The sequence below is a fragment of the Poromitra crassiceps genome, assembly GCF_964638095.1.
Source record: "Poromitra crassiceps genome assembly, chromosome: 19".
NCBI classification, from domain to species: Eukaryota; Metazoa; Chordata; class Actinopteri; order Beryciformes; family Melamphaidae; genus Poromitra; species Poromitra crassiceps.
Genome location: NC_139646.1, coordinates 18,702,962 through 18,728,078, shown reverse-complemented (window position 1 = coordinate 18,728,078; position 25,117 = coordinate 18,702,962). Strand labels below are relative to the sequence as shown.

Below are 25,117 nucleotides of genomic sequence, written 5' to 3'. Positions count from 1 at the left end.
TTAACTCGATAACGCTATAGCCTATGATATGGCAATCTTGATTATGTAGTTAGATACTTTTACTTGCATGGAAATCAATACCCATCTCTCAAGGCACAATCTGTCCATTTCATTCTGTTCCTTCTCACTATTCTACATCCTCTGCTCTGGACTAGAAAGAAGCCAGCTGTTGTGGGCCTATATCGTTTGTGGCTATTTGCACATCCCTCTGCGCACGTAAGTGCTCATCAGCAATAACAATCACCTCCCCAAGTGTCAGGTCATTAGAAACAGATAGCAGCAAAGCAGAAATCAAAGAGCTGAACTTCCACCCTGTTTGTTACTGATGCTGAATCTGCAACTGCTGTCTTTCGGGGGGGGGGGGGGGGGCATTGGGGTTTTAATTGGAAATCCCTTTGCATCTTAACAATGAAATAAAATTAGCATTATTGGTGTTTTTTTATACATTTCTGTTCGCAAGGCATTTCATTATTCATGCTTCATTCAGTAATTGCAGGTATGCCCTCACTGCATGCACAATATGGAGCCCATTGTGTGTGGGTGCATGGACAGTAATAAAAGGTTGCATGGAGATACGGATCTGTTCCATATAATTCTCATGTTCATAAATGTAGGCGGTTGAATTCTTTATTGCTATTTAATAATACATTTGCCATCTCTGACACTACTTAATTGGGAACATATTAATATTTTCCAATTACAGGAAGCCCCTCTTGAGACCCACAACACAACTGCATTTAATGTAATTAGACAGGTTTGTTATAGTGCTGTTTGATACAATAGGAATTGGTTTCATTTGCTAAATTGGCCAATTTACTTTCCCAGAAGGTGGGTAAAATCTGCATCAGAAAAAATATTCGTTTTTGCAAATCCGGGTACCCCAATGAAGGCTATGAATTCATGAATGGTGGTGGAATTAGTAGCAGAGGTGGAAAGAGTATACCCAAGTATACTCAAGTTTTGTTACTTTACTTTAGTGAAAATTAACTCAAGTAGCTTACAGTACAAGTCAAAGTGCAGGAAATTACTCAAGCCAGAGTAAAAGAAAAAAGTAGCCTATTCAAAAATAGCCATACTCAAGTAGGCTAAACGTACATTTGCGTTACTTTAAAAATATTTTACATTTTAATTATTTGCCCTAATAATTAGATTTGACACATCCAGCCCAAGTGTTACCTAAGCTGCCCATGTTTCTGTCTGTCTTGTCTTTCATACTGAACAGCTCGTTCAGATGCAGCCAGGGATGCTCAGTTTGGTATTTCTCTCCTTTGCCAGACGAGCTAGAGCTGCTGGCAGCTGCAGTATTACAATCAGATACATCCATTTAGTTAGCTATGGCTTGGCTATCAGCAGTGTCAAATGAAACAGAGATTTCGGAAATAATGGGGTTCATTACTTTAATTTAATTGACCACTGGACTAACGAGCCACCAGTTTGGGCACTCTAAATGCGCAGTGCCAATTGTAGCCTACTGTTTTCATGGTGAGGTGTGTGCAAAGGAAAAAAAAACATTTACTCAGTGTATACTTGAGTAGAATATCTACTATTTAAATGACTCGAGTAAGAGTAAAAGTATATAGACCATTATAACAAATACTTAAAAAGTAAACACCCTTAAAAAATCAAGTGTTTGTACTTGAGTAATTTCCACCACTGAGTAGAGAATTTAAAAAGAAAAGCAGAACAAAATAATTGTATTATACAAACCCTCTAGGCTTTCCATATGGAAGCAAAATAATCAACGTGGAGAAAGAGAGTCGCAACATATTCCCCCTATCTCAGTCTGCATCCTCAGCTCCTCCCACATGCGCGCAGAGCTTCATTTCATCAAATCCTTCAACTTGAACCACTTGGCTCAGCCGCACTTTTTTTTTACAACCCCGCATTTGGGCAACGCCGCAACTTGCGAAGCAGTTCTCCAGCCGCACCGCACGCCAATCACACGCAGAAAGACAGAGAGAAGAGTGGGAAAAGGACTTGCATCCAGAGCATCTTTCTCTGTCACCACCAGCAATGGAGAGGGAGGTCAGAATCTGCCCAAAGTGGCACTACAGTGCGCTTTGGCTTTTGATAATCCTCTCTATATTCCATGCCGCCAAACCAGAGATAACTTGCAAATCATGCCAGCCTGGGAATAAATGGCGTGCACAGGAAATACTGCTGAAAATTGACAAAAGTGAATTCGCAACAGGATTGACCAGGGAAGTTTTGGAAAATGGAGACGGGGCAGGGAGATTCAACCCTGCAAGTGCCGAAACTCGGCAGCTCGAATGCGCAGCTGGGTCCGTTGAATGCGTCCAGAACCAAGCGGAATACAGCCCCTCGAGGCAAACACGGAATACTGACGGGCTACGGCCCAAAGAGGGAAGTTCGGTCGGTGAGAGCGAGTTTACCGCCGGGCTGAAGATGAAAGTTTCCGATGTCAAAATGAGTGGCCAGCTGAAGACAGGTGTCGAGAACGCTCGCCCGGCTCCAGCCTCTGCCGTGCAATACAAACAGCGAACGAGAAGGAACAGTGGTGCCTGGCTGGATAGTATCGCCAAGTCCCCCGGCTTAGCCCAGAGTCAAGACCCGGGAGAGGGCATCACCTCACCGGCGGCTGGACGCAGAGTGACGCGCGCTGAATTACGTTGGAGCGGCGAGGACCGGAGAGCGGCTGGTTCAAGGCAGGAGGAGCTCAAACTCACCAGTTCGACCTTCGCCTTGACCGGGGATTCGTCCCACAACCAGGCTATGGTGCATTGGTCTGGGCAGAACAGCAGCGTAAGTGATTTGTTAATACACACATTAAGCATCGTTTGGCCAGAATATGTGCGCGTATCAATGGAGAGAAAAATTCGCTGATGTTGGCCATCAGTTTGGCACACCGCCCTCATGTGACATGAGCAACAACCAAGTTGTGTGTGTGCGTGTGTGTGTGCGTGTGCGTGCGTGCGTGTGTGTGTGTGTGTGTGTGTGTGTGTGTGTGTGTGTGTGTGTTGTGTTGTGTGCGTGCGTGTGTGTTGTGTGCGTGCCTGCATGTGAGAGAGAGTCTGGCAGAGGCAGGAGAGCACACACTTTATCCATACATTCCTTTATCTGATTGCCAAGTGTCTCTCTTGGCAATTAGAAGTTGTTAATTGAAACTGTGCTACTGTTTCATGTCTAATACTTGTCAATGATCCACCCACCCACTCTTCTTATTTTGGATTCTGTGTGTGTGTGTGTGTGTGTGTGTGGGGGGGGGGGGGGGGGGGGGGGATCACAGATTTGTTGCTGTTGTTGTTGTTGTTGTTGTTGTTGTTGTTGTTGTCATTGTTGTTGTTGATGATCAAAATAAGACTAGTCTGCATATAGGCTATTTATATTCGACCTATAGAATGAATTTTAAGGGAAAGGCTAAGCCACAAAGATAGGCTATTATTTCACAGTTTATGGTTGGCCACAAACACAATAACATCCAGACCAAAACATACTCAATCCAACAAAGCTTCTACATACCTAAAACAAGATAGCAAGTTAACTATGCCTGTGGCTCCCAGGGAGAATGACCTCCAAGGGAGTCAAGGGGAAGAGATAGAGAGCTTTAGCTCCGGAGCAGTCAAATTGATGCGTGGGATAAAGCGGTCGGTTGGTGGTGTTGTTGAACATGCTGTATCGGTGACCAGAGGGCACAATTTTCAAGGATCCCTCCTATGTTCTCGGAGAGGTTAAGCAATTTCAGCTGCCTCCTTTCTTGAGCCGGCTTGCATGAGGCAGTATAGGCCTAAACACTAGTGCCAGTGCCTGCAGAGTTTGGATCCGTGGGCGGCCGTCCTCTCTTCTCAGCTTGCTTGCTTGTTGTTGGCGTTAGATCCTCTCTCTCACATCATGCCAGGGATGAGAGATGAGGGTGCTCTCAGGGTGCCAGGGGACAGTTAGCTGTTTAGGATGGAGCGCGGGGCCGTTTGTACTAGCTTCCCCCGGCCTCTAGAGCAGGTACGTAAGTTAGTGAATAATCTGCTCGGTGCTTTCTTTCAACCCCGGGCCGCTGGTGGGACTCGTCCCCGAGGCACCCCGGGAAATGCTAAAGCCCTCTCAAGAGGCAGCTGTTGCACACGGTCGGGCTGGCGATGCCGTTCTCGCCGGAGTCCATGAGGAGACTCTTAATGCACTGTCACTGGCACTGCCTCTGCAGAATGTCATCCACGCTGTAACGATCGGTACTGCCTGTGCTTTTTAAGACACAACCTAACAGCGGATATGTAGGACGGAGTATAATGATGACATTTGCAAATGGTCTACTTTGTGTTGTTTTGCATGCAGAGTAAAGGATCTACAGTTGTTTCTCATTTTGTTAGGGGCACTTTGCTGCGGTACTGCTGCACTGTCGTGGCAGCAGCAGTGAGGGGGGGGGGGGGGGGGCTTGTGTAAAGAACAAATAAAGAAACCCAGCAGTAAAGTGGCCAAATTAAAGTATTGAGTAATTAAGTGTGAGTACTGTAACAACTAAGCCTATAATCTGTAAGTGATAATCTAAGATTTAAGTACAATTCTATGAGTACTGCATTGCTTTAAACCTTGAGGCTGTGGAATCCAAAGCAGTACAACGCATAAACTGATCTGCAGTCCTGCACGAACAGATGGAGCCCCGAAACGCTTTTCCTCAAACTCTTGCTGCTGCGAGTCGTTTCTGACTGTTCCGACAACTGCACAGCTCCTTGTGACACCCACACCACACTTACCAATTACATCCGCATATCACCAGCTTCCAGGTTCTCTCCTTCATATCACCAGCTTCCAGGTTCTCTCCTTCATATCACCAGCTTCCAGGTTCTCTCCTTCGCTTCTGACCGAAACCACATCCTCTGCCTCAGGTGTCTCTGTGGGCCTGAGAAATTAGCTTCTGACAAAATGTGACCTTCGAGTGGAGTGAAGGCCCGGGAAGGGAGGCAGAAAAAGGAAAAAAAGAGAGAAAAATGTCAGAAAAAAGGCAATTTTTTGGGGTGAAAATGTCAGAAACCGTTTTAAGGACTTTTCCATTTTTCATTGTTATCGTTTCCTCTGTGAAGTGCAACCTATCTGTAGACTGGTATCTGTCCCAGGCTCTATGAATCTCACGTTTCAGCACTCTTTGAATTTTGCATAGCGATTCATATGGGTCTATTCACTGGCACTTATTTCAGAAAGATGCTGTCTGAGACGCCTGATTGGCTGGTCGATGTAGGCGGCGGGACTAATCTACCAATGAAGCATTACAGAGCGCCACAACAACACACATGTAGCATATCCCACCGGCTTTGGTAAGAGCTTAATTTACCTGCTAGCTACAGAAATGCTACTGCCAAATCCTCCTCTTATTGTCATTTGGTCATTGCCTGGTCAGTTAAGGATCGGTTGCTTGGAATTGTCCTTGACGAGGTCCAGCTCACTCAAACATGGTACTGTAGTGTATGTACAACATATAACACACTGTTGTCTTCACTGGGAAGTGAACTTTGTTGCTACTGTATGAGGCACGTAACATGTTAGCGTCGTCCTGCTTTGCTACTGCGATTGGTCAAAGAGTTTGATGATTGACAGCAGAAACCAATCAGATGGCGCTACAAAATTTCAATCCGGAGAGACTAGATACCAGAGAATGAATAAAATAACATTTATTACAATAGTGAATGAATGATGATTTACAGAAAATATTATGAGAATTACGTATTATTAATAGTCTTTGGCGCTTAGGCACCACAGGGAGATATTGAGATAGAGCTGCATCAGCCATGAGCAGCAGCCAGATATATCCCCCTGTAGAGTCTAGATACTGGTGGTGGTGATGGTGATGCCTCTCCTTCTGAAACTGATGACTCTTCAGACTGAAGAATCTCATGGGTCTGCGGAACTGGGTGGAGAAGGGGAGGTGGAGGGTGAGAGACTGTCAGCAGCAAGGTTGGGAGGCTGAATGGATAGAAACAAGCATAGGACAACAGCCATGTGATAGGCTTACGATGAGGGGTGTGGGGGTGAGAGGTGATGTGACTCTATGCTATTGGATAATAGACCAGGCGGCAAACCGCTGATTATTCAATTAAAGCCCGGAAGTTGACAGGCTATTTTTGAGCATGCGAGCAAATTTGAAGGGGTGGCGAAAATAAGAAGTGAACTGAGGAAGTGTAAAGTGCAGATTATAGTCTTCCCGACTGAACTTACGTTAGAACTACATATGTCACCGAATCAGTGGTGGAGGCTTGCGTCCAGAGACCCCCCATGACGGATTCATTCGGGACTGGATACCAGGCTAACCTATTAGTGTTTACCCTCAAAACACAACTGTCACGACTATTTGTGTGATTTTTCATGAATACTGTAGTAGATGCTACTCGTATGGCAACGAAGCAATTTGCCCCTATTCTTTCAGTCATCGCAACCGACTTACTCAACAAGCAAGAACAGAGGATCCTGCATGAAATATGGAGCGTTGTTGCTGTAAGCAGAAGCAGACGCGCTCGCTCTTTAGCATCTGAGCCGCTGTATAAATAAACAGATGAGTCGACTCGTCAATGTGTCACAGAACTAAAGGGAGAAGTGCATATAGGCACGGGCTGTGCTGCGCTACACATTCTAACCTCCAGGGCCTTTCCATAGCCTGCATCTTGACAGGCCCATATGTTTGGATGGCTGTATGGCAGATTGGTCTGGGAGTTATCATAAAGTCTCTTGAAACATTGGCCATTAAATCATATGAGTCTCATACATTACATGCTGTACAGTTAGCCCCGCCCCCACCCAAACCCACACACACATATAGGTAGAACACACCAGGATAGAAGGATGCACAAGATGCACAGTATTCATGCGCACACACGAAGGTTGTGAAAAGTATCGGTATAGATACATTTGAAACTGATACAATTAACAAATTTACCACGAGAGGGAGGGGTTTGTGGCCACATTTACCACTGGTACAGGGTTTATAGCACTCGGCTTCGCCTCGTGCCACAACCCTGTACCAGTGGTAAATGTGGCCACAAACCCCGACCTCGAGTGGTAAATTTGTTTTCTACAACAGCTAGTGACGCTCCTCTTGCTTATGAGAGAGGGCGTCGGTGCTGTAAGAGATAGGACATCCCCCCTGAGGGGATCTGTTTCCAACGGGAGTCATAACATTGGTGGTGATCTGGGGGAGGTGGTGGGATGAAGCTTCTTGCCTGGAGATGCTGGATGGATGCGTGATGCTGACACAAGGTGAGTGATGACTGCACGAGTGTGATTTAAGCTGTGGTGATGGGGGCCTTATATAGTACCGGGAGAAGGGCATTTATGATGTCATAACTGACGTCATTTGGGCAACTGACGTCACGCTGCAAAGGTGACGTCATAGAGAAGGTGACGTCGGAGATGGTGACGTCATTTAGTGACGTCATTTGGGCTGAGGGTTATGACAGCATGGGGTGCTCTATTAATGCCTTATTTGGTCTTCCATGATTGAACTTCAGTCTGCGACTACACTTCAATCATGAGAGACTCTTAATATAATTTTAACAAACTTTATTGAATCAGAATAGTATGGCGTATGACTCCATGATGTGACGCTCCTCTTGCTTATGAGAGAGGGCGTCGGTGCTGTAAGAGATAGGACATCCCCCAAAGGAATTTAAAGTTATTTCGGGAACAGGGAGAGTGAAAACGGGGGTCATCGCTTTTTGCTCTGGAGATGCTGGATGAATGCGTGATGCTGACACAAGGTGAGTGATGACTGCACAAGTGTGATTTAAGCTGTGGTGATGGGGGCTTTATATAGTACCAGGAGAAGGGCATTTATGATGTCATAACTGATGTCATTTATGATGTCATAACTGATGTCATTTGGGAGAAGGGCATTTATGATGTCATTTATGATGTCATTTATGATGTCATAACTGATGTCATTTGGGACGTCATGGAGAAGGTGACGTCGGAGATGGAGACGTCATTTAGTGACGTCATTTGGGCTGAGGGTTATGACAGCATGGGGTGCTCTATTAATGCCTTATTTGGTCTTCCATGATTGAACTACAGTCTGCGACTACACTTCAATCATGAGAGACTCGTAATATAATTTTAACAAACTTTATTGAATCAGAATAGACAGTTTGAGTATGGCGTATGACTCCATGATGTGACGCTCCTCTTGCTTATGAGAGAGGGGCGTCAGTGCTGTATGAGATAGGACATCCCCCAAAGGAATTTAAAGTTATTTCAGGAACTGGGAGAGTGAAAACGGGGGTCATGGAGCTCGCCTGGGGTATGCTTTAGTCAGGTCGTGGGCTGACGGGGGGAGAATTTAGGCATGTCGGGAGATGAGGGGCTGACCGGGGTTTTTTAAGGCAAAGCGGGGTTGCAAGGGCGTGGATGTGGATAGCCCGGGCATGGGCGCATTGATGAGGAAAAGGAGAGTTTGATCACCACCAACGAAGTGCTTGTTGCCTCTTTAGTCATGGAAGGAGGGATCTTTGGGCTGATAATATGGTGTCTTGCTCTGGTCGAATGAAAGATGCATAGGTGGATGAGGACCAGCGCCCCAGTTGTTGAAGGGAGGCGGAGGACGCCCCCTGCATGGCTGCTGATGTGGCTGCTCCGATCCTGAAGGAGTGACTGGAATAGTTCTCTGCAGGGATGTTGCATTTCTGGAGTGTGGTCTTGAAGTGAAGGATGAACCAGGATCCTGTCATGTGATGATGGGGAGAGATGAGGAAAAGGATTAATACTTCCTACCAATCATGGAAGGAGGCATCTTTGGGCTGATGATATAGCAGCTTGCTCTGGATGGATGTAGGACGCATGGCTGATGAGGACAGCAGCCCAGTTGTTGAAGGGAGGACCCCCCCGGGAGGGGACCACCCCCCCCAAAAGAAAAAGGTCAGCGATGACCTGCATTTTTTAGGGTCAGTAATGACCAAGGTCGCAACAACCTGCATGAGCATAGCCAGCAATGGCTTAAAGATGCAATATTTAACCTTTAGCATTATATTATTATGGCATGAAAATGTCTAAAAATGAGTAGACATAATGTTATATTCTTTAGTTGTGCACTTACTTTATCCCAAATTGTATGAGGCAAAGATAGGCTTGATATTTTTCTCATAGTTTTCCTATCTATCCGTTCTATTCCTAATAGATGCACGTTCTGATTTGTGCATTTTGACATTTGGAATATTAAAGGTGGGCTGACCATTGTTAATAAGTACGTTTTCCCCTTGGATTTGACTTTAAGTTGCGTGTCTACAGTATGTCTATTATGGGCCTTTTTCATTTGTTTTGACAGTCGTGTACTGTCACTTCGGGAGAGTTGCACCCGCACCCTCGGCTGAGCTGTTGTACGGTGGACTTAGTTCAGTTGAGGCAGAGACTGGCTGTGGAGACACGCGGTTTTCGTGCCATGACCTTCTTGATTAGTTTTGACGTCCAGCGGGAGGGGGAGCAGTGAATGTGCTGCATCTGTAGAAAGTTTTAAGTCGTCGGCAGACGAGACGATTTCGTCGTAGAAAAATGAGATTCCGTTCCAATTTTCTAAGAGGTGTGCCCAGGGGGTATACTTTTGCTGAAGCCACTGTGCTGTGCCCGGCTATATGCTTTGCTGGAGCCACTGTGCTGTGACCAGGGAGGAGCTCTGCTGAAGCCACTGTGCTGTGACCGGGGATATGCTTTGCTGAAGCCACTGTGCTGTGACCAGGGAGGAGCTCTGCTGAAACCACTGTGCTGTGACCAGGGATATGCTTTGCTGAAGCCACTGTGCTGTGACCGGGGAGGAGCTCTGCTGAAGCCACTGAGCTGTGCCCAGGGATATGCTCTGCTGAGCCACTGCTGTGACCGGGATACAGTGTTGCCAGATGGCAAATGTTGAATTATCGTACCAGAGGGTCAAAATTATCGTTTTTGGAGTGAAATTATCGTACGCCCCCTCCCCAGCGCGCGTGCCTTCGGCGCGCCTATGTCGGGGGGCTGCGCTGATCACAGGCTACTTTTTGGACTTGGCATGATTTTTCAACACTGTGGTCTCAGCCTGCGTTGCAACAACAACAAAACACCCTGCACGTATTAGCTGCAAATATGTTTGTTTGAAGAGATGATTGTATAAACAGATAGAGTGATAGACGTAGGATTCGTCTAAGTGTCACGAAATGATGAGATTCTCGTACGTTTGGGGGATTTGGGGATTATTGATCGTACATCGTACAGAGGTCAAAATTATCGTACAGGTACGATAATTATCGTACGTCTGGCAACGCTGCCGGGATATGCTCTGCTGTAGCCACTGTGCTGTGACCAGGGATGTGCTCTGCTGAATCTACTGCGCCGTGACCGGGGAATGAGCTCTGCTGACCTGACGAGTTATGCATAACGGAAAGCCGGGTGATGCTGCACTGCACATTAAAGCCGTGGTGGACTGGGAGGAGCACCTTTTGTTTATGATCGAGACTGAAGCTTCGTATGCATTTGCAATACCAGAGTAAATCTCGTAGAGGAAGATCGATTCCCTACTGGGAGAAGTAGGGAACTCATGGTGCCTCTTTTCTGCAACCATTCACCTCTAGAACTTAATTCAAGCATATGCTGAAGCCAGAACCACCCGCGAGCATTTTTCGGTTGAAAAGACGTTTAAATTTGAAAGTGAAAGTTTTTTCACCCACTATTTGCAGACGTTTATTGAACTTTCAGATTTAGACCATATTTCACCAGGATCTTAAATTAAAATATCAGCGCGCACACGGGATTCGAACCCCGCTTTCCCACATTCAAGCCAGTCCGCTCTAGCGCTGAGCTATACATTTTCTTATATTTTGAAGGACGGCAACAGCAGAACTGATGATTATCGCCATTTTGCCTGAAGCATGCGACGGGAGACGATAGTGTCGCATCTTGCATTTGCAATGCGCATCTTTGGCAACGCTAGACCAGCCACGCGCATGCGCAGTATAGCATGGAAGGCCGGTGGCTAGCCAGGTAGCTAGCGCGCTACTCAGCATGGCCGGAAAAGTTTACAAGGGTTATACTTTATCTAAATGACTGGGATTGGATTGATGGATTGGATGCGTAAGAGAGGAACCATGCTATGAAAAAGAGAAGGTTGACTGGAAACTGGGACTAGAGGCATGTTGTTAAAACCCGAATGGACACGGGAGAGGGAAGCGGCCGTATGCCGTATGCCGTATGCTAAGGGATTGGCACCCGGCCTGAAATGAGTGCAGCAGCAATGCCGCAACGTTGACTGAAACCAGGCAATGAGTGCGGCCGCCGGAAGAGATGCCGGCTGAAAAGGGGGGATACGACCTGAAACCTGGGGCAGGGCTGTTTGGGCTGCTGCCGTGGGGAGCGTGGGGCTCGCGAGTGAAGACATCGTTGCGATCAGGGGATCTTGGAGGCCTGGAGGGGCTGGAGCCTTGGCGCGTCCGCCGAGGAGCCGGCGGTCGTGGTGCGCTTCGTTGGGCCTTTCTTGGAGGTGGACTTCTGGGCTCTTTTGCTGCGGCCACGGCCTCCGGAGTGCTGTGCGGACTGAGATCCGGGGAGGTGGACTCCTGGGCTCTTTTGCCGCGGCCGCGGCCTCCGGAGTGCTGTGCGGACTGAGATCCAGGCGAGACGAGGACCTCCTTGACGTTGGATCTTCTTTTGCGGCCGCGGCCCCTGGTGAGGGGAGCGTCCCATGAGACGCCTGTGACGCCCGGAGATGGAGCCTGGGGATTGGGGATTTGCCCGAGGCTGGCCGGGGCGTTGAATGTGCTCTGGAGGAAAGCGTCCACGGTGGAGCTGAAACTTTGCTGCTCGTTTTCGGACTCGGACATGGTGCTGGACTGAATGAAGCTTTTTGCTCTGGAGATGCTGGATGAATGCGTGATGCTGACACAAGGTGAGTGATGACTGCACAAGTGTGATTTAAGCTGTGGTGATGGGGGCTTTATATAGTACCAGGAGAAGGGCATTTATGATGTCATAACTGATGTCATTTATGATGTCATAACTGATGTCATTTGGGAGAAGGGCATTTATGATGTCATAACTGATGTCATTTATGATGTCATTTATGATGTCATAACTGATGTCATTTGGGACGTCATGGAGAAGGTGACGTCGGAGATGGAGACGTCATTTAGTGACGTCATTTGGGCTGAGGGTTATGACAGCATGGGGTGCTCTATTAATGCCTTATTTGGTCTTCCATGATTGAACTACAGTCTGCGACTACACTTGTAACATCCAATTCATTTATTTACAATCACTACTGGTTTCAGAATACATTTATCCTTCCGCCACAGAATATAGTTCCATACACAAGATCAATGATTGCACTAAACATTTAGTTGCCTTTGAGCCAAAAAACAACTAACCTATTCCTTAACGGGATTCACAGTTATTGATACATTGCCTGTAAAAGTACAGTTATTTAAACAGTTATCTAAAGCAGCCCGTTTTGGTGGTGGTGTGTTGATATCTGGTGACGGCAGAGGGCGTTTGTTTGTTTGACAGTCCCAGGTTCGGGGTCCGGGCGCTAGTCCGACCTCCCGCTAGTCCGACCTCCCGCTAGTCCGAACTCGTGACAACTCAAGCTCAGCCAGTTCTCTCTCCCCAATTTCACCAGGTCGTTCTTTGTTCACTTCACCTTCATCTTCATCTAACCACTGCTCAAAACTCAATCCACCCAGTAAATCAAACGTTACTACGAAATCGGACATTTCCTTGTTAGAGATCGGCCATTTCCTTGTTAGAGATTTGCAGACTGACAGGCTAACAGTGGGCGGAGTCAGCACAGGGAGCGGAGTCAGCATCAGGGAGCGGAGTGATACTGCGGTTGGAGCCGAACTGTAGATTGTTGGCCTATTTACCACTGTTGCTAGCCAATCAGAATCCAGTATTCACTCATGCTGTTGTAGAATACGCATTTTGCAACAGTATCGATACGAGCAGTGCTTTCTCTTAATGAAAAATCAAACATACTCCTGAGTTTTCCCTCCCTATATCGTTGGTGGGTATTTGTTGTTTCAACAGGTTAAAAGTGTTCTGATGAATAGAGCAGGAGTAGTCCGTCTGTAAGTGCAAAGTTTTGAAAGTTTTGAAGAGTTTTATCGGGCCTAGACGCACGCTTCTCCACAAGAGAGGCGTCTGTCCGTCCATCTGTCTTAGTTTATTTTTATAAACCTCCAGGATGTATGTGCATCTACACTTATATTTGGATTTGTTAAACTCTAATTGACTACTATAATGTAGAGCCCACAAACTACTTCCATTTCTTGGGGGACATGTATAATTATATTTGTCCTATTTTTTTCTATACTGTATATATACATATACTGTTATAATCTGTACATTATGTCTATAATAACCTGTTTGTGTGTACAACTTTTAAAACATTTCTGAATTATCTTTCTAATTACTAATTGATGAACACCTGGTGATGCCATGTATATTGATACGGGTATTTAAGACGGCGTCTCTCTGCCACTTCAGAAAGCGTCTGAGGAAGGGCTGGTGTGGCCCGAAACGTCACGCTGTATTGAAAATAAAAAAAACCTAAACGGGAGCTCCTCGGTGTGCGGATTGTTTCTTTTTCACTGTAAGTACTTTATTGATCCAGCACCCAGGCCCAGTGTGGCCTATTTTTGGATGTGCGTGTCCCTACCTACTTTTTGCACTGTGTTAGTTTATTTTTATGCCTGTTGGTGTGTTTTCATCAACCCCCCCCCCCACCCCCCAGGTAGCCTATCGAAAATAGTATATAGTATCAATATTTTCCTGGGTATCAGTATTGAAGTTAGAAATTCTAGTATCGTGACAACCCTAGTAAATGCACGCACCGCACGCACGCACGCACGCACACACACAAGCACTGCATACTGACTGTAGTGAATGATGCGTTGTATTATAATGTTCTAAGGAGACAGAGATACAGACTTTGGAGAGTGGAGTCGTGGGATCTGTCAGCCTGAACTCAGTGTGATATGTGAAAATTCAAGCAAGATTGTATGTATTTCCATTGAATTTGCATATGAATTTGCATTGGACGATGAACAGCTTTGGTCATTGTAGCGCACAGTTCTTACAGAGTCTTAGGTTGCTGGAGCATGAGCCATTGCCTCTAGCTCTGAATGTTCTGAGTTCACTCCCCACATTTGGATCCACCCCCTTCCCCCTCCAGTTTTAAACCACAAATCGTACCCACCTTAACCCTACCTTAACCCTACCTTAACCCAACCTTGAAATGTTATACATTTCCCAGAATGCCTATTGAGCACATCTATAGAGGGGCTTGACCTTGTGTGCACTTTGTGCGCTCATTTCTAGGGTGAGACTCGGGAGAGGATGCGCCATGGGCGCACTTTTTTTTGGGTGTGACCAAACTCATGTCAACTCCTGCGTTTAGCTTCACACAGTCAACCACAAAGTTTCTTTGGCTCGAGTCGATTTCTTGTCATCAGTGATATCCGAGTCCGGAGTTACTGAACATGAGCATATATCTACATGGCGGGAACACACGTGCCTGCCCTTGCATAAAATTGTCATAAAAAACGGAGAAAAACAACAACAGTCCATCAACAATGAACAAGTCAGAGTCCTCGTACTAGAGTCCAAATGCATGAATGCTCGAGTCTAAGTCCGAGTCAGTGCTCAAGTCCAAGTCAAGTCACGAGTCCTGGAAAGGAGTCCAGGAATCGGACTAGACTACAACACTGCCTTTAACAAACTTTCTGTATATTATATTGTCTTTTTGTGTTGTGTAAGGGACAGTCACAGTTGTAATTAAGAGTCTTTGATTTGCACAGATTGAAGTTTACACTGATTGCCGTGAGTCCTCCGCACATTCAATTAAACGAGAGCAAATTGGGACATCCTCCTGCTACGTTTTGCGTCTTGTCATTTCACACGAGTTTTAGCGGCTTATTTCACAGTGGTGCAAACAGAGCGGGAAAAAGCAGTAGTTTTATAGCAAATAAACATGGAGGAAAAAACTCACCCGTTGGAACAGCTTTTGAAAATTCTGAGGGAAAGGTTATAGGCAAAGAGCAGCCTCACTGTGGAATCCATGGCATATTGCGTGTATGGACATAAAAGATGCACCGGGGAGTATTATTTACCTTATTGAAATGTCAGGCGCTTGGCCTGTCTCTTGGTCCTAGACGGATTCGGGCTGACATATTGTCAATCAGTCGAAGACGTTTACTCTTGAGCTTGAGCTATAGGACATGGCCCACTGGAGCATGTCTTGTTCAGTCCAAATTAAATGGCTGTCCTCATGTCACACTGGAGAGTTACCAGCACAAACCACATCATCATCACTCACATTGTCTCATTCGCCTCCAGATGACATCTCCGTTATGAGATGAACTTCTTTACCTGATCCACACTACCTAATAAGCCTCTTTAATGAGCTTGAACCAAACCGGAGCGGCTGATTCTTTGACGTCTTAACGCCACAAAATCATCCTTGGATCCTTGAGGTACGGCGATGAAACAAACACGCTGAGACAAAAGGTACAGTAGTGTCTCACAAGTTTTTCCTCGCACACAGACAAGAAGTAAATATATCAAAAGATTTTTGTCACTAACTAAGGAGTTGATCACATGAAGTTCTTTGAGGCGCTGCTGCGATGAATTCGCTCACACCAGCTGTCTCAGTTGGCAGTCTCGTGCTACCTCTCGAGGTGTCGAGGGATCTATTTCTGGTTGTGTATGCATTCTCGTCGCTATGGCAACACACCACTTTTACCCCGCGAAACCGCTACTTATTTTCCACCAACGCCACGTCTCTGTTGTACAGTGATATTTTCTCCAGCTCATCAGGCAGCCATAATTGCTCATTTTCAAACAGTTGAGCGCTGTCAGTGCCACACGCAGTTTGCAGCATATGAGCAATAAATCGAACACATTTACAACCTGTTCATTCACGACAGCAGAAACTAAACAAGCAATTTACACAAGGCATATGCTAAAGTGACAGACTTGTACGGTGTGGAAAAGCAGAACAGACGGCTCAACTCCCGTCTAGATTGTCTGTGATCCTTTGTGAATACACCAACATTGGAAGATATATTTGGCAGAAGATGCAGAAGTAGTTCTTGCCAATAAATCGCAATGAATTGAACGTGGTCTGATCCCAGATTAAATTAATTTATCGTGTATTCGTCAACATACAACCTTCAAACAACTATATTAGTTGTGTTTCTAGCCAAACGCAATTTTGATTTAAGGGGGCGAAATCAGTTATGTTCCCACCGAAATTCACTAAAGTATAATTATATTTAATAATTTTAACTATAACCCTAACCCCTAACCCTATAATAATAATGATAATGATAATAATAATAATAATAATAATAATAATAATAATAATAATAATAATAATAAGCAGCAATAATTAATAATTTAATAATATTACATAAGCAATATCAGAGGAGAGGGAGTGCTACTCAGCATCGCTGGGATTCATTCACTCATAGATAATCACATCCATGCTGATATCCAGTAACAACAGCATGACTAGAGTGTGATCTTGCTTGTCATGTCTTTGATGCTTTGCGTTTGGATTATGAACATCATAACCAGTCATACTGTACTTCACCTCGGTGGAGCTGTGCGTTGGCGTTCACTTTTTAAACGGTGCAGCCACTTCTATAAGTGACGTGTGTCCATCCGTTTTCACCGAGATTTGAGCAGCTCACCGAGAGGTGCTCACGAGATTTAGCCTAGGCCCCTCCCCCCGCTTCTACAAGGAAGCACAGTGGAGACAGAAAGCGCCAAAGCCTGTGAAACCGGTTGAAACACACGCGCGCACACGCACGCACGCACACACACACACACACACACACACACGGAGACAGTGCCAGAGAGAGGGGAGAGGGGGAGAAGTATACCGTAGGGTCCGCATGCGCGCAAACCTGCACCTCTTGCTTCAACAACTGGGTATGGCGAACTGGTGTATATTGGCATATATTGGGGCGGCCTCTATTCTGCTGACCTATACAGAATTGCTGCATGGTGTTAAATAGATTTTTGAAAAAGAAGAGCAAACCTATTATGCTGCTGTTTATGCATGCTGTGAATGAGTCTGTTAGTAGTGAAGTGAAGTGTCAAAGCTAAATTCATATTAGAATTAATTTTGGGGGTCAATCATCCTTTATATAAAAGTGAGCAGGTGGGCTCTGTCTGTCTGTTTACATTTTCGTACCGCTGATGATGTCACAATTCTTATGACAATGGTCAATAATGATGTCACTGATGACATCACTGATACGCTGACACGCAGCAGCCGAGCTGCTAGGGTGCTAGGTAGGGCAAATTAGCAGTGGCCTTTTATCATTATATCAAGGTAATGCGTTTTGTCAGTAACATTTTTAATATTGATAAAACAATTCAAATCACTGAAGTAATATTTGATGTACTAGTGCAGTGCCCCTGTCTCCCCTTCCCCCAGTCAAATATCATGCTCTCCCACTCTTCACTTCCCCCCCCCCCCCCCCACATCTCCCTGCTTTCACCACTCCCCCCAATTGGTCGATTTGCATGACATTTGACACGGCATTTTCCCAGGTCCCCAGCAGCGCACACGCCAAGTTTGAAGTTGATCGGACGAATGGTTCTCGAGTTAAACCTTTTTTGTGTTGCCAGTAGGTGGTGCTATAACTGCACATGTCCGAATTGTACGAAATCCAGCACTGAACTCTGTCAAGTACCCAGCAGCGCATTCCCCAAGTTTGAAGTGAATCGGACGAACGGTTAGTGAAATAAATTACTTTTTGTGTTGCCAGCAGGTGGCCCTATGACTATGCGCATGTGTGAATTGCATGATATTCGGCACCACACTCCGTCGGGTTCCCAGCAGCGCACCCGCCAAGTTTGAAGTCGATTGGACGTCACGCTTCTTGAGATAAACTGCTTTTTGTGTTGCCAGTAGGTGGCACTATGGCTATGCACGTGTCCAAAATTCGGCACCACACTCCTTCGGGTTCCCAGCAGTGCACTCCCCAAGTTTAAAATCGATCGGATCAACGGTTCTCGAGATAAGCCGATTTTTGTGTTGCCAGTAGGTGGCGCTATGACTATGCGGTGGTGGGTGTGGCCTATGTGTAGAAGCGGAACGGTCATCGTGACAGTATTTGTCTTCTTTTTCTGTATGAAATACAATAGTTGTTCCAAATTGAAACTATGGATATTGCACTTTGACGACGGTCCCGAGACATTCCACCTGCCTCACGCTCTCAGAAGGATATACAGATCAGAGTGTTTCCCTGGCACTTGCGTGATAACCGCTGAGGTCAGGGAGTTGATAAAGCCTGTGAAATGTCAGCCTCACATATCTGTACAAAACCATACTAACATAGGCTAACCTTCAATGAATTGGTGCAGTTTTCATCAAGCGGTTACTGTTAGAAATGGACCAAAACAAGCGAATATTGAAAATAAAACCAAGTTCACCTCGGTCATGGAAAGAGGGGTGAGAGATGTGTGGATAACAGTGCTCAAAGTGCAAAGAAAGAAAGAAAAAAAAAGTGAATTAAAAAGCGGCAAATTCACTTTGGACTATCATCAGTGCTACTGCCATGAATGTTTCATATTATTGGACTTTGAGCACTGTTTGACTTCACAAATGTCAAAAATTAAAAAGACAATATATTTTGCATTGATCTCAGCATGTGGGCTGCTTATAGAGGCTTTTTAAGGCCAGAGATATTGGTATGCATTGCCGACCTCTCAAGTTTGTCTTTTATACTGACGCACCCAAGACAACTTTTTTGATGCCCCCAAGTAGGCGCAGTATCACAGCATCCTGACTGTTTTCTACATATCTCAGAAATAAAGAGGGATGTTTTCACCTCCCAGGACTTTGTGCTGCTAAACAGAAGCAGGTCTGATTGAAAGCTTACAGGCCAATTGACCTGCGGGAGCAGCAGCAAATCCATTTTGCATTCACTTCCTGTTCTACCATTATTGAAAGGACAGACTACTAATACTATAGATTTCTCTCATGTAACAGACCACAGACTGTCGGCCATGCATGGTAAACATACTGTAGCCCTATCTCTGATGTCGTTCAGTCGAGTTTTCAAACTGCGACGCTTAAAAGGCCTCGTCGACTGCATGTGGTGTAATGAGCACACACCTGACATACAGTAGCAGCAGTGTTGGGCAAGTTACTTTCAAAATATCATATATTACATATTACTAGTTACTTTCATTTGAAAGTAATAAGTTACTCTACAATATTACTGTCTGTGTAGAGTAACTCGTTACTTATTACACTACTTTTGCATTACTTTGGCCGAAATAACTGCAGTAGCAGAATGACATTGCCGCCCCAGAACCATCCCGAAAAATAATTTAAACTGTCGTGTGTAAACGGTCCAAAATTCTAAATGTTATCCTTTTCCTTTGTTACTGTCATCTATAGTGGTTATTTGTATAAAAACACACAATTTGATTAGGAAATAATGGTATCTTTATTTAAATATGTGCTTTGATAATAAACAAATAAATTAACTCAATTTGTAACTTGTGTTACTTGACAAAGGAACTGGTATAATGAAATCCTATTGGTAATAAGTTATATTACTATAATAAGTTATATTACGGAGTTACTGCTAAAAGTAATATATTACATGTAATAATATGTTACTTTTGTAATGAGTTACCCTCAATACTGCATAACAGAATTAAGTCTTGAATCAGTTTTTATTGTTTTCTATCCATTTTGATTCGAATAGACCGTTCTCTTTTTGTGTCGAAAAGGCAGGGTAAGCACAGGTGCAAGCAAAACACTAATGAGGGTTTCAAACTACCATGATTGGAATTTGGAAACCTTCATTAGTGTTTTGCTTGCACCTGTGTTTATTCTGCCTTTTCGACACAAAATGGCCCCCGTGAAAAGCGTCTATCTATCAGGCTATGTAGCTACTGCCATGTTTGCGAGGAGCGTCCTTCAAATGACAGGTGGGATTACTCCTGAACATTTGAATATGAAGGCCTACTGTATGCCATTACTTGTACTGGGGAGGGAGGAGTCATGCCATTTTAAATGGAGCAAGTTGTTTTAGCCCTGATTCACAGACTGAAGGCATCCTGTTGACATCTTTTAGCTATTGTTAAGCGCCTTATGAATGCTAACCCCAGGTAATTACTGTACTCCAGTCCAGTCCACACACCAGAAGCCCAGATATGGACATATAATCCACTGACACAGCACAAAAAATAATTGGAGATTAATGTCTCGATGTGATCCTGCTTTTTATTGTGGTTCAAGACATGAATGTAACTGGCAGCAGGCTTTATAGGGTGGTTCAATTTGCCTTTGTCCTACTGCAGTCATTATCATGGTGGTTTTGCATGCAATTCAATGGCAGGCAATAACGGCAAATACTACTTTATGAAGCACTGGTTTAAAGTAATTAATCCACTTGTCACAAAAGGGGCAGAATAAAATCCTGACTCCTGTAACATATTCTGTGACTCATGTATGAATTGGCTATCACACACATAATAGGCAATATTGCGCACCAAGGAAAGTCAATGAATGTAGTGGAAACACTGCCTCCCACTCTGCGAGGTCCCATTCTCACACTTTGTCTCACAGGGTTTTGGACAGACTTGGTGGTGGGAGTCAGAGGTATGTGAGATGACTGAAAGTGATTGACTGAGGCACATCTGAGATGTGAAAATCCCCTGTAAGGGCCTCTCGGTCCCGGTCCCAGGTGGACCCGCGGCCATGTTTGTTTTGTTTATTTCTAATAACAGTCCACTTTTCTCTGAGGACTCTCATCCCCTCTGTTGGAGGTAATTTAATATGTCAGTCAAAGGCTACAGTTAAACTTGTCATTCCAGTGATATTTTTGAGATTGCATTACAGCGATTGCATTTCATGATATTGCATCCCTGGGCATCCACACTTGTCCTGAAATTGCCAGTTATGCATCTCTTGTGGATGTACATCTATTTATCTGAATCTGTGTCCACGTCTTTCCTCTTCTGCTGTTCACTTGGCAAGTTGGCTAATATGTGTCTTATGGCTGGGCTGTATCCAGACTACATGTACATCAAACTCTGATTCCAACACAAGTAGGGCTGGCCGATAATCCAATATTATCGTTTATCGTCTTTAAGTGGAATCATATCGTGATGATATGGTGATTTGGGGATATTGTGATACCCAATTCTGCTGTCTAAATTGAGGATCACAAGCACATTTTACTTACTTTACTTGAAAAAATGAATATTTCTATTTCGACATCACACCTAACAGTACCATTCAGTTCAACAGCATTTCACAAGAGTTTGTACACATGAGCTGCCATATCGTGATATATATGTATATGGGAAAAAATCGTATCGTCATAGTGATTCCAACCATATCACCCAGCTCTTATGCAAGCCTGACCACTTCCAATTCTGAGCGATCCTTCTCTCAAAGAGATTGTTGCTGAGCCTCCACTCATCACCTTCAGAAGTGCACAAAACCTCAGAGATCGCCTGGTGCACTCTGATATCCGCATACCAGCTCCTTCTTCCTGGCTCCCCTCTCAGCCCACTGGTTTCGATCGTTGTGGTCACTGCACGCATTGCTCAAACTCCTCTGACACCAAGGAGTTCACAGTCACACACCCACATGGGCAAAAGATTCTAAATTAAAGTAAAAAATAGAGACGCCTTTTGGACTTTCACCTTGAACACTATCGAGCCCTTTGGTCTTAATGAACTTGTTCACTTCCAAATCTGGTTTTGAAGACTGAATTGCAATGTGAGCAACACCTAATCTGTGTGCATCCAACACTGTTACTTAGTACATCATGGTGAGATGAGGCAATAAAACACACACGCACACACACACGCACACGCACACGTTGTGTGTGTGCTCAGTATTGAGCACACACACACACACACACACACACACACACACACACACACACACACACACACACACACACACACACACACACACACATTGAAACAACAACCATAACCGAAGTCATAGTGCGGTCCGCAGGGTATGTGCTGGGCCTGGGAGTGATCAGCCAGGCGGACACTGCGCGCTCCGCTGAGCAGCGTTTACTCGCTGTCGGGCTGCGTATGCCCATAAACAAACTAGGTTCCCACTGACCCATCTTCCTGGCAGCAAAATTCCCACATGAAATAATGACAAATAAGTCATTATTTCCTTTAGTCTGTACTGTAAAAGCGTCTCGTTTTTGGAGTAGTTAGTGTCTTCCCGGAGGGAGGCTTTCGTCAAAGAAAACACACGTTGTGAGTGATATATATCGGGGTACTCTAATCCGAGGCTGTGGGGCTCTAGGAACGCACACTTAATTTCAGTAAGTGCCCTTAGGTGTTCCTGTGAGTACTCTCCCTCTCCCTCTTACCTCCCTCTCTCTCCTCGTTAAGCTCCCTTTCCATCATGCAGCGGTATGATTTCCCCTTTGTATTTTCCACAGCTCCATCAGTTCATGGCCTTGTCCATTTAAGTGGTTGGAAGTATCATAGCCACAGACATTAATAAGGATATGGAGGACTTCATAAAGGAGGCCGGTATTAAATGGAAATCCCTGTTTCTCAATTTCAAGTTTCATCGCCGGTTGATAAAAGATCCCGGTGATCGAAACATTGCTATGGACGGTTTTAACTCGACAACATAAAACATTGTAAATTGCCCCCCAGCTCACTTCCTGTCAGTGTTTGCTCGTACAATAACTGACAGGACATAAGCTAGGTTCCAAACTCTTCACTTACAACACAATTCCATGAAAACGGTCTATATAAAACCATTTACTTTGAGCCTTGAGTGTGCGGACTTCTCTCCTTTCTGCCCAAGTTTCCTCGCTGTAACATTTTTTGCAACATTTCTTCTAGATATATTACACCCTACGTATGTATTGGCATAGATGGATGCATGTCAGTATGCCGGAAGCTGTCTACATCCATTTGAGCAAAAACGAAATTAAATACAGTAAAACTTATATTAATATATGCAGTCCCTTTTATGCATGTATATAAATAGACCCAGTATGTAATGTATATTGTGTGTGCTATTGTCTCCTCACAAACAGCCCTGTATTTTCTGGTGCGTGCGCTGGCATTGTTTCATAGGCCCCGCCTCCCTGTGATTGACACTTTGATGTGAATGATGGTGATTGAGGCGATGGTTGTGCGGGAGAGAGGTGCGCGGAGCAGGGGCACACTATTAGGAGAGTGTTCAAGCGTGGCGTAGAGGCCGTGCTCCAAGGTAGAACACTCACACATCCCATTTTGGGCTGGATATTTATGGCCGTTAGGGCAGCCCCCGTGATTTACACACTGTATTTATATACTGTGTTAAGGAGGAGCTTGGAGTTAAATCTGGAGTGTGTCTGGAAAAAAAAGAGAGAATAGAGTTTGAAATGTAGGAAGAAGTCAGATTCACAGCATGCAGTTCATGGAGGTATACAGTACCTGATCAAAATGACTGATGGACATTCACATCTGGATTTGCACTGATATACTATATATCACAAATATACTGAGCTGTCAGTGGCTATGTTTTAAATACTGTCAGATGTCCTTGTACATTCTGTATATAAATCCTGATATCTTGACGTCCATTAGCCATACATAATATTCCACATTTTTGTCCCAGCTGTACTGGAGAATGATAGTGTTTGTTTTTTTGGACAATTTTGGCATGGGAAGGTTTTTGGACAATTTTGGCATGGGGAATGGTCAGAGAAGTAGGCCCGTTCAAGGCTCATGTACAATATTATTTTATGTCCTGAGATGTGAGGCTTTTTTGTAAACTGCTGTAAAAAAAAACACACACACACACACACACACACACACACACACACACACACACACACACACACACACATATATATATATATATATATATATATCTGTAAATACCTCACTGAAGCAGAGGGTGTCATCCAGTGTGGGTGTCATAGCACTTACAGTGGCTCCAGTGTTGGTCCACACATGCAACGGCACTGCTGCCAACAGACACAACCAGAGCTTCAGCCCCTCATCCCACCCGAAGCAGCAGCATCTTCATGTGTTTGCTGGACCATGGCCTCGCAGCTGACCCACATATGGCCACTTGCCAAAGAACAAACATGAAGTTCTGTTCATTTGTTTTACTCTGAGTCCAAGTAACTTTGGGGTATTCTTCACTGCTAAAGATAGCCACATTTGTTTCAGGCCTTCTGCTTCATCCACCCATACTCACCTGCTGCACCTGGCAGCTACAGTAACGAGATAATGCTTTCTAGCTATGAGGGGATATCATGGGAATTCCACAGTTGAACACTGCAACCAAAAGCTTAAATCTGCTATGCCAGCTGTATCCTGCTGTTATAAATACTAGAAACAGATAAATGTTATCGTGCTGGAAGTTTATGCTGGAGAAGCTGGCGGGTTAGAGAGCAGTGAAAGTTACTTACTGGAGTTCAGTCAGTGAGTGAGTTTGAAAGTCGGTCACTCGGCGAGTTAAAACTCACTTAAAAAGTAGAAGCTCAGATGAGGTGAAGTGCCAAGCCATAGAGTCAGTCTGTGTGGGAACGCCCACAAAATGTTATATGGCTGGCGTGCGAGTGGGGTAAAAGCCCCCATACATCTCAATGGGCTGACTCACCAAAAGACGGTGCTGCGGCTCTACACTACAGGATTGGGGATTCTAGAGCAGGTGCATAGACATCTGTTCTAGAGCTGCAACTATCGATTCTTTTAGTAATCGAGTATTCTACCGAATAATCCATCGATTAATCGAGTAATCGGATAAGAACCCTTTTTTGTGTTTTCAAAGGCTTATCGTAAATATACACCAAAAAATAAGATAAATCTCTTCAAATAAACAACTACATTAGTTTATTTCTTAGAAAAAACAACATTTTGATTTTTAAATTGCATAGAACTGGCAGTGGCACCATTCATCTTTTCAACCTGACGTTTGAGTTCTTCCAGTGTACAGCAACCGTTAAATAATATGAATGAATGGCTTACTAGCTAGTTTACATCCTTCATTTACCTTACAGCTGCATGACACACACACTCTTTCTCTCTCACACATACTCACTCTCTCTTTCTCTCTCACACACCAACAGGCTAGTGTGATCACACACACACACACACACAAAACGCTGTTAAATTAGCCGCTAACGTTAATGTTAGGTTGAGCTTGTATTTC

General features: G+C 44.7%; 1 protein-coding gene across 1 annotated transcript in view; it reads left to right on the top strand.

Annotated features, from left to right (window-relative positions):
- Positions 1-2,427: 2,427 nt before the first annotated feature.
- Positions 2,428-25,117, top strand: part of sorcs1 (sortilin-related VPS10 domain containing receptor 1) — a gene marked incomplete at both ends in the record, with an annotated part of 211,539 nt that continues 188,849 nt past the window's right edge. Inside the window, one exon of the mRNA XM_083655821.1 lies at positions 2,428-2,763. Within this exon, the coding sequence (XP_083511947.1) occupies positions 2,428-2,763 (336 nt within the window). The remainder of the gene's footprint in view (positions 2,764-25,117) is intronic.